Here is an 18,088-nt window from a genome sequence, read left to right on the forward strand (position 1 = left end):
GGCGTGGCACAGGATGAAGTCTCCCAGGAAGAACCCAGCTGCAGTATCTCCTGCTTTCCCTCTCCCCTCCATTATTGATCTTCCATCCATGCAAGAATGTCAGGTGTGAATATATATTCTTTTATCACATAGTTGCCTCTGAAAGGATTTTTTTTCATATTCAAAGCCCAAGATGCTTAGTCTAATGTTTACCCTGCAGCTCTCTGTTAAGAAATGGCTGCAATGTCAATTCAAGTAAAAAGTATGCTCTCTGTGGGCCAATGCCAAGAGTTGCTCACTCTGAGTCTGTGCATCTGGGACAGATCCTGCCTTTGACCTTTTCTGCTTGTGTCATGTTCTACCTCCATGTTGTCATCTGTCAAATAGACACAGTCGCCCTGTTGGCATCCTTCACAGACTGAGACAGATGTGGCATATGAGAGCATCTGGCATACAGCTGTGTCCGAAGTCAGTGTTCAGCAAGTTTGCGGGTTAGAGGTGATGTGGGATGCTCAGAGGAGCGTTAGCTAAGTGATGAGATTTGGTGCAGCCTTTCCAGGGAAGAGTATGGCTTTCTTCCTGAGGCTCATTCAGTTCATTCAGCAAAACCCAAATAGTCAACTAATTCCTATTGAACACCTACTAATGCTAGCTGAGTAAGGAGACACAGGAAGACAGACCACAGTTCTATAGAAGGGGAGAATTTTTCTCTATATTAAACCATGAACAGATAGGAAATGGACCAGAAAATTATGTGGCAGGGAGGGAGGTTAGAATGGGAACAGATTGGATGAGGTGATGATCTTCGAGGTCTCTTCCACTTCTAGGATAAAGCAAGGAGCAAATGTTCAAACAGTAATTAACAACAATTTGAACCAACAAGTACCTCCCCAGAGCTCCCAGGGACTAAACCGCCAACCAAAGAGTACACATGGAGGGACCCATGGCTCTAGCTGCATATGTAGCAGAGGATGGCCTTGTCGGTCATCAATGGGAGGAGAGGCCCTTGGTCCTGTGTAGTGTCAATGCCCCATTGTAGGGGAATGCCAGGACAGGGAAGCAGGAGTGGGTAGGTTAGTGAGCAGGGGGGTGGGGGTATGGCATAGGGGGTTTTCAGAGGGGAAACCAAGAAAGGGGGTAACATTTGAAATCTCAGTAAAGAAAATATCTAATTAAAAAAATAAAATAAAGATTTCCAAAAGGAAAGACAAGAGATTTGAGAAAGTAGAGGAAAGAAAATTAAAACAAACCAAACCAACCAACCAACCAAACAAGCCCCCCTCCCCCAATCCTAATCAATGTGCAGTGACAGGAGAGAGAGAGCAGGTCCTAAAGACGGTTTGCAGCTTTAACCCTAATGCTGTGGCCAGTAGTAAGAATAATGAAACATCAATGTTAGCAGTTGGGAAGTGATATAATTGTAATCAATAGGCTTGTGCAGTCAGGAAGGCAGAGACCAGAAACCAAGTCTCTCTTGGCAAAAGCTCATAATTTGGGCACTGGTTCTTTACAACCACTTGGCCTGTGGTTTGTGACCCTGGACTGAAAAGCTTTAACCCATATCTCAGCTTCCCCATCTTTAAAGTGGGGATGACAAGATGGCTTCCTCACAGTTATTGATTGCAAAGGTTAGCTTGTGCAAAATACTTAGAGTTGTGCCTGGCATATGTTAGGTAGTATGTAGTGTTAGTTACTGTCGTTTGCAATGCCGCTATTCTAGTTCTAGTGTGAGCAGACCAAGGAACAGATATAGAAAGCAGAGAATGGTTATCAATTGGTAGCTTTAAAGAAAAGCTATTTAGAGGGTATGGTATCAATGTGTGCTCAAACCTTCCCAATATCTTAGCCCTTGATTAGGGAAACACCTACCAGTTCTCAGTGCATCCTATAATGTACAACTAAGAGAAACCAGCATACAGTGTTTTGTGAATAGGATAGAGCAGAGGGAGAGGGACAGAGAGGGAGGGAGGAGGAAGAGAGGGAAGGGAGGGAAGGGGGAAGGAAGGGGAGGAGGGAGGGAGGAAGGGAGAGAGAGGGAGAGAGAGAAATTGGATGCACATTTTCTCTTCCCTGTTGCTCCAGTCTGACAGGATGTTTCTCCTCCCTGGTTGGGCTGTGTCTGACGTGGTGGAGAAGGTGGAAATGCTTGTAGTATGCTCTGCTCCTGATGTTGATTATACATCTCCTTGTCACGCAGACAACACGAGTAGTGGGAAAGTGTTTGGTCCTAATTAACACTAGCCAAAGAGAAATTTACTTGGATGTTTGCAACGGACTAGTCTTTGCTATGTAACTTTTAGTCATTATTGTTTTGATGCTTACGACATCCCTCAGTAATGCCAAGAGACATTTTGCTTGGGATAAAACTGAGGCTCAACAATGTGAGGTTACATGACCCAAAGCAGTAGGGGGGTTGTTTATCTGGATTTATCATACGGCTTACAATTCTCAACCTTCCTAATGCTGCAACCTGGTAATACTGGTCCTCATGTTATGGGGAGCACCAACCACAAAATTACTTTGTTGCTACTTTATAACTGCACTGTTGCTAGTCTTATGAATCATAACATTTGATTCATTTGATATGCAGGATATCTAAGGTGCCACCTCCGTGGGGAGTCATAACTCACAGGTTGCAAACCACTTATAAAAAGCCTTGAGTTTTAGGTTGTTTTCTGCTTTCCAGCTTGTACTGGTTTCCGCCTCCGACCTGTTGCTGGCTTACTGTCGTCTCGAGATTTCTTGGGTGGCCTGGCCTTCCGAGTCTTCCACTGCACACAGTACATTAGGCATGGATCTAAGCCCATGTACACACCTGAACCGTAAGTATCATTCTCCAGCTACCCCTGCCAACCACAATGGATGCTCAAAGAATGCTGATCAGGCTCATTGCAGGCTGGTCCCCATGATCCACTGCCTGCTTTATTTGGTCATAGTCCTAAAGGAAACTCATACTCTGTGAATTTTCTCTGTCCAAATAGATGAAATTTGGACTCACAGAGCTGGACATCCTGTGAACCAAGGATTTGGAACTCTTTGAGTACCAGAAAAAGGGATTCCATCAAGCTCCAACGTTCCAAATAGGACAGGACAGGAACAAGAGTATCCAAGTGATCTCAGCATCTCCTAGATGTACCTGGATGATTCCAGCTCTTGGCCGAGATTATTGGCTAAGGAGAGAATTAGTGGCTACTGTGCTTCCTATCAGGACCTATTTGGGTCATCAGTCACATAGTAATTGATCCAAAGAGATCATTATGAATCCTCTAATCATGTCTCCTTCTTTGGGATGTCAATGGATCCTAATTAGAAAGAACCTGTTGCACTGTTTTAGATAAATGTAACCTTTCTCTTTTGACTGCTGACCTACTCTGGGCCAAGAGAAGAGCAACACTATTATTTTAAGTCCTTACTGGAAAAACTGGACACATTATCCTTCTTCATGTAAGTTAGTGACCAGAAGACTTGGAGTGAGGGGAGTCTGTAACCCATAATTCATTCAGGTATCTGAGAAGAAACCCATAAGAATTCTGAGTCCTTAGTTCTGCATCTCAGCCCCTCCTGTCTCCCAGGACTCATGAGGACTCTGTCTAGTGCTTAATCTTGAGAGCAAAGCTCTATGAGTTATTTCTTCATATAAAATCAGAGTCTAGTTTGGTTTAACTTGCCTTTCCTCTAAGCACTGTGCCTTCTGTGTTCTAGTGATATCTGTCATGAACTCTTGGGACATGTGCCCTTGTTTTCAGACCGAAGCTTTGCCCAGTTTTCTCAGGTAAGGAACAAAGACTTAGTCATTGGGTTGGGACTGCATTGCTGGAATGAATGAATTCCTCATGAAGGGGCTGTCACGTGCTCTGTTAGAGTGGAAACACTATACAATTACATGATCCTGATCCTACCTGAGAAGAATGGTAGGGAGAAGGGTGGTTTAGTGAACTGGGTTGAACACTCATTTTAAGAACTGCAGCCTGGGGTTGTTGGTAATTGCCCATCCTATGGTCAATTCGATGATCTCAATGATCTTCACAGGTGCACACTAAGAGCCTTCTCACTGATGAAAGTATCTCTGATCTCTATGCAGACATCATCTCCTACTTTCTATCCAGTACACTTTTTTCGAGACCTTGGCACTTTGCACCTTGTCAGGTAGTCATGTGCATGGATACTTGAACTCTATAAGATGACATTTGCCAAGAATCTAATGTCAATGATCTTATGTATACAAGACTAAAGAAAGAAGGAAACAAAGAAAAAAAGATAAAAGAAAGAGCCATATATCTCATTGCCACTGTGGCCTCAATTAACAGCACCATGGCCTCAATTAACTTTTTTATGGTAGTGAGGAAGCTCACAACTGTTTTCTGATGAGTTAAAAATTATGCTTATTTTCTCATCACTAAGGAGACTAAAAACATGGTTTTGTTGGGGTGGGGAGTGTAGGGTTCTGTCTAGGGAGATGGCTCACTTTTCTTGCAGAGGGCCATTTTTTGTCTAAGCACTCCAGCAGGTAATTAATGGCCATCTGTAACTCTAGCTTCATTGGATCTTATGACTGTAACCTCTACAAGCATCTTCACTTGTGGGAACACACCCACACATAGACCCACAGGCATATGGATGATAAAGGCTATCAAATACTTGAAAACACAGATGGCTAACCGGGATCATGGAAGAGTAAATGATGTCTCTAAAAGTACTCAGAAGCCCAATCCAGAGCACTGATGACCTATTGCTGTGTGAACTAGGACAAGCTGTGAGGCTGTCCTGTGCCTCAGTTTCTGCAGCTTTGGATCAGTGACATGTCTTCCTTCTTATTCTTCTTCCTCACTAAAAAGAACTATGATCTAAGGATGACTCATGAGTAAACACTGCCCCAAGTAGGAATTTCAAAGTAATGATCTTGCGTGTGAATGAATTTACAAGCATTTCCAATTAGCTGTAAGAAGTTACTTCTACCATGGGACGATGAAGCTGCCCCTTGATATTTGAAACGAACCAAATAAATTCAACCGATTCCTTGATTTCTTAGAAGACGTATGTTCTCCAAACAAAAGCACCTGTTACTTGCATGTGACGTTTTGGGAAATATGGAACCTAGAAACCAGTAGACTAGAGACATGGGAGTGTCTGGTTGAACTTTAACTGTGGAAGTGTTATTGCCAATAGTGTAGTTTGAGCTGCCAAGATGGTGTTGATTGCTTAAGATGGTTTGAAAACATGAACTTGTTACTGTGACAGGAGAATTAGATGCTTTCTCCTTGGAGAATAGAAATCTTGAATTTTTTACTCCAGAGATATTCTGTCTAGCTGGAGGGCAATTGGAAGTCTTGCTTAAGTTATTTGAATTTTGGATAACCCTGGGGAGAAGTGGACAATTAATATCAACAGACATCATAGGATCTCTGTTTGACACACTCTCAACTTTGACATAGATGGTTCCAGGGAAAAGTTGTTTTATGAGAATATTTTCTTTTGATTTAACGGCGGATTATTTTTTGCCACAGTAGGGCAGAGGGATAATGGAGGGCCTTGTTTTATTCAAGTGCTTGGCTTGCAAAGAAAGATGACAAGATGTTGGGTTTTGTGGCACACACCTGTAATTTCAGCACTTGGGAGATGTAGACTGGAATATCAGGAATTAGAGCCTATCCTTGACTATATAGTCATTTTTGGGCTAGCTTGGAATACGTGAGAGCCTATCCTAAAAAAACAAAACAAAACAAAAAAACAAACAAAAAAAACCCAAAAACAAAACAAAACAAAACAAAACAAAAAACAAAAAATGATGTCAAGAGAAAAGGTGAGGGATTTGACCTCAGTTTTATTAATGGATTCTGCTAAACTTGGGACTGGTCTATCTAATAATGTGGGTAGAGTAGACATGGAAGAGAGATAGGATAGTAGAGCCAGAATAGGGACTATGTGAATTTGGTTTGCCTTAAATCTGACAGTACTTTTTATAAGTTTAGTGTAGGCCAAACTCCAGCTGAGACCCAGACAGAGATAATGACATAGAGTATGTAGCCTCTTGCTTCACGATAGACAAAAACTGTAGTCTTTCTTTCTGTTCACACACATTCCTTTGGTTTTCTTAGCCAACCTCATGACTTTGAATATATATCTGTAATATAATAATGAACATTCATGTTTTGTCTTCAATGCCAATTTCAGGCTTACATATGAACCATCAAGTCAGCATCTTTACTTTGATGTTGATTATACATCTCTATTTTCCTGTCCAATGCTGAATTTTGAGTCTTCTTCAAAACTTCTCTACCCTTAGGTTTCCTTGTATGTGTCCATGGCAACTCTATTCTTTGACTCACTCAAACCAAATACACATCTGGGGGCTATTATTGACTCTTTTCTCTAAAACAACCAAGTATTTCTGCAAATTTAATGTGTTCTATCTTCAAACTGTATAATAACTGATTGTTTCTCATCATATCCACTAACACTAATATGATCTCAGCTGCAATCATTCATTATTGATTTTCTGTAGCTTCCTCATTGCCATCCCACCCTTGCCCTTGACCCCTACAATATATTCTTATAAAGTAGCTAGAGCAGTCTGATGACATACACTAGATCTCGTCTGCTACAGTGTAGTTTATATACATTCATGAAATTACCAAAGATGAAAACTAATAAGTTATTAAAATCCTAGTATAGATTTTCACTTCACTGAAAAGAAAAACCCAAGTCCTAAAATATCTTTTTAAAAAGTCCACATGACTGCATTTAGAATCTTCCATATTACCCACCAATACTCTCACTGCTCCAGCCATGTTTGCTCCCCTCTGCAACTTGAGGTAGCCCATATTTTCCTTGCTTTGAGTGGTTTCTTACTAATTATATACTTGCTGTTTGGTCTGGCTCTTGGACAAGATGTCTAGAACAGATTGCTAGAGTTAGTTTGAGGTGAAGCAGAGCAATTCAGGAGAGGTTGAGAGAGAAGCCAGATTGAATCAGTCAGCTTGGAGAGGAGTTTGAGCCAGAATAGCTGAGTTGAACCAACAACACTCCTTCCATCATCAATAGAACCAATAACGTTCAAGTATTTCCCCAAGTACTACCTTCTTAGTGATGCCTCCCAGGAACCCAAATTAATAATAAAGACTTCCCAAGATTACTTGAAGCTCCCATTCCTTTTCATCTCTTCCTCCATGTCTTTCTTTTCCCCCCAAGACCAAACTTTTACATATTTAAAAACATATTAACAATTGTGTACTATAAGCCACAAGGTCAAGGCTATTTTCCAATTTCGTCTATGTCCTGACACGCAGGAAGCCTTTAAAGCACACTGCTGGAGTGGATGAATGTGTGTGTGTGGAAAGATACACACAGAAAGAAATAAAGGGAGCTGCTGAAGAGACAAAAAGACCACCAGAGGAATTCTGTAGTTGAGGTTGTAATTAATGCTCAGTGGCACTTCATCTCCAGCTATGTGCTGTTGCAGGATATTTGATCATACAGTGAACCTTCAAATTGAGTTGCTTACTGGAAAAACCTGTTTCTTGTTGTGGTGTGGCTCAGCTTTAGCACACACCTTTAGTTCCTCTAGCTGGATACAGACACGCCCTTAGTATATACCTTTAATCCCAAACAACAAAGGTAAAGTTAATTTGTAAAAGGAAGCACCCATATTTGAAAGTGATATTTGATTGAGTAGCAGGCAAAGTGATGAATCAGAGAAATATTTGACAAAATAGGATATGCCTAACTCTCATGAGAAGAGAGAGGATAGGGAAGCTATTTAAGAGAGCAGTGCAGAGGGGAGATGGTGGGAAGACAGTTTCACTGGGAAAGTTGTACAGTGACAAGTTGAAGAGAGAAAAAGCTGAACACAGGAAGACACAATGAGTCAGAGAATGAGAAGGAGCCAGCAGATTAGAACAGATTGCTAGAATTAGTTTGAGGCCAAGCAGAGCAATTCAGGAGAGGGTGAGCGAAGTCAGATTGAATCAGTCATCCTGGAGATGAGTTTGACCCAGAACAGCTGAGTTGAACCAACTAGCAAGAGATCAAAGAGAAAAGAAAGGGTGAGCTTATTCAGCTGCAAGTCTCAGAGGATGAAAACATTCTAGACCTACATTAGATTGTATTGGAGGCTAGAAGCTTCCAAGATTAGGCCTAGTTTAGCACACAGAGGCAGTAAGCCTCAGAGATGATAATTAAATCAGGTGAATAAAAGGTACTCTTGCAATGAGTATTTCTGGAAAGATATAATCACTTATTTTCAGTCTTTCTGTGGTATTTTAAAGATACCTGATTAAGATTCACTCCATATCCCAGAGATTTCTGTATCATGCTGAGTGTGTGGGACTCACTAGGCTGCTGTCAAAGGACGACACCTTAGATGCTAACTGACCTCACATAGGCTACCTTATTATTCCTTTTTGTAAAGTGAGTACAAAGGAATCAAGTATTGGGGACACATTTTTCTCTGCTCTTGAGGTCTGTGACTCTTTTCTATCTGGCATGGATGGGGCAGATGTCTAAGAATATTCAGGGTCTATCTGGACCCTTCAGAAGGTACTTAGTCATCTATTACCCTGCCCATAACTGTGTGCCAGGCTGGCACTGAGGGTGAAGTTTTAATATGGTCCATACCAGTGATTCTGTTTCTCCACACACAGGAAATTGGGCTTGCATCGCTGGGGGCACCTGACGAGTACATTGAGAAACTGGCCACAGTAAGTTTATCTTGTCCATGGGGGCAGGGTTATGGGTATGCTATAGACTATGATCTTCATATCTTTGAAGATTTATTATATCCCTGGCAGCTGTTTGAAATAATGATAAGAATGTGACAAAGCACATTCACATGAATGAAATGTCACATTTTGGTTTCTCTTTAATGGACTGAATTTTATATCAGCTTGCATGTAGATATTCTCATATACTTATTAATAGAATCTTCATGGAAACACCATTCATCTATAATTACAGCCCAAAATTCTTTGACCCAAAGTGTGTCAGGCACTGGTTGACTTTATACTTCTGCTTGGAAAGTGGTTACCTCTCTACCTCTGCACTAGAATCAACCTTAGTGTTGTTCTCAGACAGATGATAAAAATGATAATGCGCTTCCCATTCTTTTTTTAAATATTAATTTATTTGTTTTTTGTTTGTTTGTTTGGTTGGTTGGTTTATTATATGTAAGTACACTGTAGCTGTCTTCACTCCAGAAGAGGGCATCAGATCTCATCATGGATGGTTGTAAATCACCATGTTGTTACGGGGATTTGAACTCAGGACCTTCGGAAGAGCAGTCAGTGCTCTTAACCCCTGAGCCATCTCTCCAGTCCTGGGCTTCCCATTATTGTCAAACATTTCCCACTTACAAGAGAAGCAGGTGCCATGGACACACAGGAGGGGAGCTATGGAAACACCAGCTCTGCACCATTGGCAAATTCCTTCCTTACATTTTCCAGTTTTAGTATGTCCCTCTACAGGTATAGAACCATGTTCCTTCTCATATGTGAAGCCTGGAAGATTAAAAAACAAACTTCATATGAAATTAAAAACTACCACATATGTAAAGTTAGAATTGAGATATATCCAGTTAGAAGTTTATACATTCACTTCCTCAGAAAGGCTAGAAACTTCTAAGTTTTGGTTTCTGAGCATCTACTTTGAGATTGAGGGTAAGTGGCTTTTGGTTGTTGTTTATCTCTAAAAATGGGCATATAAGTTTGTTGTCCATCTCAAAATTATTTCATGAAGGTCTAAAGAGTTAAATTTGTGTGAACATGAGATTTTATATTTTATATATCTTAGAGGAGCAGCTTTCAAAGGGGTTGAGAAAAAGTGGATAGAATTATTTGTAGGAAGTGAAGTCTTAAAATTCAGAGAACCTCATCATGTCACTTACTGATAACAAAGGAACCACCATATTGGTACACTGGACTTGGAACAGACCCATGTCTCTTCTGTGCCTTTAATTTTGTGTCTCAATGTAAGTATGTTGCTTTGACTTCCTGGGCTAAAGACTTGCTGTGTATGATGAAGTCATATTGACTGGGCTCTGATGACCTTCTTGGACTTAATGTTCCTTGGTCTAACAAAGAGACTTCCCTGTTAACCCACCTCTAATTCTCCAAGATGGTGACCATCTTGAACATCTAACTGAGCCCTGGTCTTCTCTGGGCACCAGAACTCCAAGACTGTTAATCAGGCCAGGTATCAAAGACATGTTGGAACAGAGGGTGCTGAAGGAAGAGGGTGTGGTTATTTGGGAACACACATGTAGAGGGTGACTTAAACATCATCTCCTCCCATGTTTTCATCTCATGTTTCTCCCACATTCCCATAGCAGATGAAGTGTACATTTCCTTGACTCTCTCACAATCCAATCCCTTAACCATCCACTTCTTTGCCTGATAAAACTACCAGATGAACCCTAATAATCTAAGAGCAATGTAAAAATCTATCATTCTGGTTTGTTGCACAGAGAGAAAAGCAAAAGATATGGAGAAGTTTCTGTCAAACAGAGAAGAATTTGTTGGGGATGTCTTTGTAGAATATTAATACATTCTAACATGTATAATATTACCCCAGGACTCATCCACCATCAATTCAACAGGCAACTGGATAGAATAAGACATGGGATACAGAAGTGATACTAGGTCATACTGGTTCAGAGAACATATCTGCACAGACTCCTACCAACCAGATCTGTCTTAATGCTTTGAGTATCTGGATGCCTTGCTCACCCCTGATGTGTGCCTTTTCCTTGCTTTCTGTTTCAGATTTACTGGTTTACTGTGGAGTTTGGGCTTTGCAAGGAAGGAGATTCTATAAAGGCATATGGTGCTGGGCTCTTGTCATCCTTTGGAGAATTACAGGTATGAGTCTAATAGAAACGATTCATGGGTACTTAAGTGCAGGGGTATGGAGGATCACTGTCAGCCTCAAGGCTTTTCTAAAGTGTATTAGTAGATATATGTGGGTATACTCGCACAGTCAATTGGTACTGTAGCAGCTATGGTTTGACTACATCTGTTTTGTTAGAGATAGAAATTCAAGTATGAGTCTACAGGGCTGGGTAGAGAAGAGGCCTCCTGAGCCCAAGGCTGACCTAAGACTACAAGTTTGTAGGTATGGTTCACTCTCACAATGTCTATTGAACTTCATATTAGAAAGGGTTTGAAATGAATTGTTACCTTCTAGTTAACTGTAGGTTTTTGATGAGCTATAAAGAGTTCAAACTGGTCCATGCTAAATGTCTCAGTTTTAGGGAATTTGCACTGGGGTAGAGAAATGGGGAGATGGGAGAAGCTTTGCAGGTGGACTATGGAATGCATGAGGGAATGTGGGCTTAACTGGAAACTTTTCACTGCAGTACTGTTTATCAGACAAGCCAAAGCTCCTGCCCCTGGAGCTAGAGAAGACAGCCTGCCAGGAGTATACTGTCACAGAGTTCCAGCCCCTGTACTATGTGGCCGAGAGTTTCAATGATGCCAAGGAGAAAGTGAGGTGAGGTTACCAAAGAGGATCACTGGTTGTCTGTGTCTCCTGGATCAGGCTAGCAGTGCTACCTGGACTCCAATGTCCACAGCAACTGTGCACACAGATAGACCCCTGCCGTGTCCCCACTCACCCTTTCCCATTTTGTTGGGAGGTTGGATGTACCAACCTTATTTCCCTATCCCAGCTTAAATTCAGAAAATCTTATCTGTTCAACACAGATACAAAGTCCTCCTGTGTGCAGAGCAGCTATAACAGATCACCACACCAAACCAACCAGATGCCTGTGAGTCTTGGAAAGTACCTTCTCCCCTTTATTCTCCCAGATACTAGCAGAGCCCACTTTATCATCTCTTTATATTTTCAACCAAATTCATCTGTTTGCCAGCCAAATATAATCATGCCTAAAAATAAGTGAGCTATTTCTGAGAAGTGGGCTATTTGGTGATTTCAACATTGTGTGAACATCTTAGCATCTTACATACATGAGCATAGAAGACAGCATCTACTACAGATACAGATTGTGTGACATATAAATTGGATGGCCTTAAGGCCATGATGAACCAAATAAGATAAAAATCACATAAGAGAAAATTGCAGAAATGATATAACAAATTCAAGCTGTTTGAGGCTGTTGTGGGTATAATATGGCATATTATCTTATCTTTGTAAGCAGGAGGACACTAGAATTAAAACATGGTTACTATATAAGTCAGCCGCATAGGAACTTGTTAGTATTGCTAAATACTAACTATGCATACTTATAAACACAACATCTTTGTACAGCTGTTAATGCAATGGGTTGTTAACTCTCACCCAGACATAACACATGACTTGCATGCCTGTGTATGATGCCTCTCGGAGATAATAATCTTGCAACTTTATCATAATCATATGGCATCATTATGGTGGAAATGTGATTATATGATATGTGTCTACTAAATCTCTAACGTTCGCCCTGTCAGCTTCTGTGATTTATCTTTTCTTCATAGTAATTATTGACTACAAATATTTCATTTAGAAAAGCATCGCATATAGAAGTTTTTTTTTTTTAAACTTCATTTAATGCCTTGGACTTTCTTTAGTCCCCTTAACCATGCCTGGCACATAGTAAGTACTTCATGAATAACTGATGGTCTCAGAGAAGTTCAGAGAAGGCTGACAGAGGTACCCCAGACCCTGGGACTCTTGGCCCTTTCAATTGAGAACCTTGTCTATGAGCTTTGCTACCTTTGAGCTATGCAACCTCATCTAATCAGGGGACAGTCTACTTGGAGTTCTACCTGGGCACAGATGTCCTGATACTGCTACCACTTTTAGAAGACCTTATTGATGGTGAATGGTGGACAGAGGGCATTTGGGTCTCTGCAATGTCAGTTTTTATGTACATACCTTAAGGAATTAAAGTGCTGGCCCACAAGTCCATTTGCTGTTGCCTATGATGGTCCCCTTTCTCCTCTCGCCAAACTCCTGCACTGTTTTTAGATTTCTTTATACTCTAGAGTTTCTTCTTCATGATATCCCCAAGACTCCACTATCTGAACTTGAATGAAACCTGATGAATCCATTTAGTGTTCTTATGGATATGTCTTTGGGGCTGACTATTTGGGATTGGATCAACTACCAGGGGACTTGTCCCTGGTGAGGACTGTTTCTCTCTCACACACAGCCACTATTAATTGAATGTAGCCTTTTCTTTTTGTCTCTGTGAGCTGCCCCTCAGCAGAATGGAACAAAATGGGTATTCTGCCCTGGATCCTGGCACTGATGGCACAGCTGAGACTTTAAAGGTCTGACAGGCTGCATGCTGACAATCTTTCTCTTGCTGTTGTGGACTGATCACTTGTTGCCTAGGGATTTGTCTCTAGAAGAGCCCATCTTGAAAGCTCCTTTCAGAGAGGGAAGATGGGGCAGTAGACATGACAAATTCCTAAGTCCCCAGCCACTAATAAAAGGCAACAATTAGCTATGACTTACTCTGTGATGTGACAACGCTTGCTATGCCCTTCTGAGCGGAAGACTGTTACTACCCTCTTCTTGCAGAAGAATAAGGGAATGCGGAACCGAGATGAAGAATCATTGTCTATGACCGTGAGAGCTGTAACTAAGGAGGGAAGGAACACAGACAGCCTGACTTGGGGACTTAGGGTGCTGCTCTTGCCGAACCTGGGGGCAACCAGCTGCCTGTCCTGATAATTGTCATTTTCAACATGGTAGCATTTACTTTCATCATAGGAATAATATCAGAGTTGTCTTGGAGCTGTCTTGTTAATTATATTAATGTCACTCGTAAAGATCCTCCTGGGAAGTATCCCCAGAAGTCATGAAGAGGGAAGCAAGAAAGCACTCAGATCAGAAGCAGGCTGCCAGGGTTAATGGCATTACTGAATTCTTAGGGCTTTTGTAAATGGTAATGTAATAATGATGTTTTTAAAGGGTTAGAGCAGTTAGAATTTACTGTGGTCCTCAGGTCATATCAGACACCTAATCCTTGGTACTCTTCCCGCTGATACAACATTTTATAAATTGTCTAGGACTGTGTTTCTGTTTGCATTGATTGTCAAGTAACTTAGAGATATTTTTTTAAATAGTATTCTTGCATAGGTTTCATTTACTCTTTTATCTTACATAATAAGTGTTTGTAGTTTCATTGTATTTGGTGCCCTTTCACATTCACACAAACAAAGGTTTCCCCATATGACTTCATTCAATTGTATATCACATCTCAGCTCAGCATCTGAGCCTCTGTTCTAGGAAGCTTCGGGGCTCACAGCAAGGAAAAAGCCACTCTGAACTCCTCGGGTTATCCTCTCTTTAAATGGTGTCCTTCACTGGGGTCCTTGGTTTTGGTTTCAGGACTTTTGCTGCCACAATCCCCCGGCCCTTCTCCGTTTGCTATGACCCCTACACTCAAAGGGTTGAGGTCCTGGACAATACTCAGCAGTTGAAGATTTTAGCTGACTCCATTAATAGTAAGTAGCTCACACCTGCTGGGACTACCTTCTTTCCCAGAAATAGAGGCCATGTCTCCTTACATTTCCTATAGGGGCAAAATTAATTTCTTAAGAGTTGAATTAAGGAGAAAACATCTCCATATATGCCATAAGTGGGGGGAAAGAACTATGCAAATTGCCTCACATGCCCCTTTCCTTCCCATCTCCATAGCCTCATTCTCTATAGCCATAGAACAGATCCTCTCGCAACACGAGTCAGCTTCTGGTCCCTGTGCTCTCACCTGGCCTTTGCCTTCATCCTTTCTCCATGCCTATGTGAGATGTCCAAAGCGCCAGTTTATCTCATGTGTCTAGACTAGACCCCCCCACCTCTGGATTCACTATGGTATTTTGAAATTGTTTACTATCTACTTCTTATGAGTATCAAAGTTTTCACAACCCCAACACTCAATTACACAAAACTGGGTCTAAGTGTCCAGCAATATAGCTGAGGTTTTCTGTGTAAACTTTAGTGTGTAACAGAACCCCTTGGAGAACCACAACAACTCTTATAAAGGAAAACATTTAATTGAGATTTGCTTACAGTTTTAGAGGCTTGGATCATTATCAGTATGACAGGAAGCATGGCAACAGGCAAGCAGACATGGTGCTGGAGAGGCAGCTGAGAGTTCTGTATCTGAATAGGCAGGCAGCAAGAAGAGAAAGAGCCACAGGGCTTGGCTTGGGCTTTTGAAACCCCAAAGCCCACTTCCAGTCATACCCTTCCCCCAGTAAGGCCACACCCACTCCCTCGAGGCTACACCTCTTAATCTTTCTTGAGAAGCTCTACTCCCTAATGGCCATGCATCCAAATATTTGAGTCTATGGGGGCCATTCCTATTGAAATCACCACAAGAATTGAAAAAAAAATCATAACTCTGAGTTATAGTCCCCAAATAAATTTAGTAAATTTGTGCATATACTTGGAATCTCAGATGACTGTAACATGGGAGACTTAAATAAACCCCACCTAAATAAATCCCACTCCTTTAGGTTTAACAACTTAGTGCCTTGAAGTTTTTATGAATAGGTATGTCAAAAAGAGCTTTACTTTTGTTTGTTTTGTTTTGCTCTGTTTTGTTTTGTTTCGTTTTGTTTTTGAAAACCTGTTGCTTAGGAAAAAACAAAACAAAACAAAAAACCTTGAAGCTCCAGGAAACAACTTGTGAAAGGAGGAAGTAAATTAAGCAGATGACCCCAGGACTCATTACACACAGCAGAACAGGGCTAGTATAGTCTTCATAACTAAGCTATAAGCATCATGAAGTTTAGGATGATACATCCCAGAACCATATTGGGCTTTGCATTTATTAATGAGTGGCTCACTTCCCTTGCTGTTCTTCTTTTGTAGGTGAGGTTGGAATCCTTTGCCATGCCCTGCAGAAAATAAAGTCATGAACAGAAAGTGACGTCATAGACAGAACTTAGGAGGTCAACCAAAAAATCTGCTGATAGAAGTATAGTAGCTGCTTCTTTTCCCTGAAGAAGAAAAGTTTTATTTGCAATGTCAGCTTTTAATATATTTTCCTAACATAGTGGAGGATCACCAAATAAATCAATTTCTCTGAAATGAAAGTATATTAAAACCCTTCAGTGGTAGATCCTTCAGAGTCACATTTGATTTAGATATCTCATACCTTCAATTTGGTTTAAAATGTAATTTCTCAGTTCTGACTAACATTCATCAAATTTGGGACTCATATCATTTGGGCTCTGTCTGTTCATTTTTAACCTCTCAGGTAAGCTCTGAGGGAATACATATGGCTTAGTGTAAAATGTAAGACTGTCATCGGGAACGAATTATTCCATTCAGTACAGATTGTAATCTACAAGGCTTAGTTTCTACATTATGGCTCTGAGAACTGCTTTGTTAGCCTGCTTACGTAAATGTCCTCTGATCTAAGACTCTATTAAGATAGCTACAAGCAATAAAGCACTATATAAAACATTCTGTATTCTTTATTTTATGTGCTGAAAACTGTTGGGAGATATAGACCTACCCACCTGATTCTACAACTTCTGACACCATTTTAATGCTATTTTTCAAATACGCTTGAGAGATATTTGGAAGGTGTTTGTGATTCAATAGACGTTAGCCAAAGGCACAGTAGATGTCTGTGAAACCCAGGGAAAATAGCTGGATACATTTTAAAATAGTAAATTCATTAGAAAGTGAGAGTTCTATCTATGTTGGAGAAAAATATTAATAATATTATAATATATTATTATATATATATTATATTATATATATTATTATAATATATTATAATAATATTTGTGATATTTCACAAAATTTAAAGTTTCAAATGGTTGCTTGCATGAAATATTTCACTCACTGCTTTAGAAATCTATTAGCTAGAAAATCTTGTGACAGCCGGGCGTGGTGGCGCACGCCTTTAATCCCAGCACTCGGGAGGCAGAGGCAGGCGGATTTCTGAGTTCGAGGCCAGCCTGGTCTACAAAGTGAGTGCCAGGACAGCCAGGGCTACACAGAGAAACCCTGTCTCGAAAAACCAAAAAAAAAAATTAAAAAAAAGAAAGAAAATCTTGTGACACAAATTAGATGCTCAGGAGCCCAGTCCACTGCATGAATCATTGCGATAATTGAAGTCAGTTGTGGAGAGTCAACCGATTTTGATTTTTGTTGGTTATGAATTTTACAAGTGTAAATGTTGCTTTTATTTCCCCAGATGAAGCAATGAGATTAGAGCCATACTCAAGCTGTGTGAATGCTTGGCCTGGGCTGAGTCTAAGACATTTTCTTCTTTGATCTAACTATCTCTTGACCTAGGCCTGGAAGCTTCTAATCTCTACACAATCTAATCTTCCAAGCTGACTGATTCATTCGGCTTCTCTTGGCTTTTGATTGAATTGCTCTGTCTGGCCTCATAGTAACTTTGGCAATACATTCTAATCTTTGGGCTCCTTCTGTCTTCACCTGTGTCTAGCTCTAGCCTGTTCTTTCTGCAACCTGTCTCTGTAAAACTGTCTTGGTAAAACTGCCACACACACACACACACACACACACACACACACACACACACACAAACCCCACACACTCATTTGCTCTCTCTTGTTGCACTTAAGTCACCTCTCTTTCCTCTGCCGTTCTCATGTGAGTTGGACATATCCTATCTTTGACTCATTCTGTCAAATCTCTCTCTGATTCATTAGTTTGTCTACCCCCAATTAGATGTCACATTCAAACATGGCTTCTTCCTTCTACAAACTAACCTTACCTTCGTTGTTAGAAATTAGAGGTATGCACTAAGGGTGTGTCTGTATTCCAGCCAGATCATAGTGCAATCCAGGGTGCATATGCATTCTGGATGGATCATATTTTTAAGTCTTAGGGAATTTACATAGCACTTCTCAAGTGTACTACTAAGACCAGTTGTAGTATCAACAATAAACCTGGACACACTCCTATCTCTTCCCATTTACAGTTACTGGGCAAGATGCTCATTTTGAGGCACATTTAGAGGCACTCTAGGTTATTCTTTCTCTTACATTCAGTTATTTATTTATTTGGGGTCTGTGTGTATGTGTAATATATGCATACATCAGTGTGTTTACGTGTGAGCAATATATGCATATACAGATGTGTTTGCCTGTGCTTGTTCATCTGAAGGTCAGAAATCAGT

The 18,088-nt window shown here is 40.7% G+C and overlaps 1 protein-coding gene across 1 annotated transcript in view; it reads left to right on the forward strand.

Annotated features, from left to right (window-relative positions):
- Pah (phenylalanine hydroxylase) overlaps positions 1-16,392 on the forward strand; it is a 66,134-nt gene extending 49,742 nt beyond the window's left edge. Inside the window, exons 7-13 of the mRNA XM_021174230.3 lie at positions 2,666-2,801; positions 3,682-3,751; positions 8,619-8,675; positions 10,734-10,829; positions 11,327-11,460; positions 14,308-14,423; positions 15,796-16,392. Of these exons, the coding sequence (XP_021029889.1) occupies positions 2,666-2,801; positions 3,682-3,751; positions 8,619-8,675; positions 10,734-10,829; positions 11,327-11,460; positions 14,308-14,423; positions 15,796-15,842 (656 nt within the window). The 3' untranslated portion in view covers positions 15,843-16,392. The remainder of the gene's footprint in view (positions 1-2,665; positions 2,802-3,681; positions 3,752-8,618; positions 8,676-10,733; positions 10,830-11,326; positions 11,461-14,307; positions 14,424-15,795) is intronic.
- The last annotated feature ends 1,696 nt before the right edge of the window (positions 16,393-18,088 follow it).

Source organism: Mus caroli, unplaced genomic scaffold, assembly GCF_978045245.1.
Source record: "Mus caroli unplaced genomic scaffold, Mus_caroli_1 scaffold_9, whole genome shotgun sequence".
NCBI lineage: Eukaryota > Metazoa > Chordata > Mammalia > Rodentia > Muridae > Mus > Mus caroli.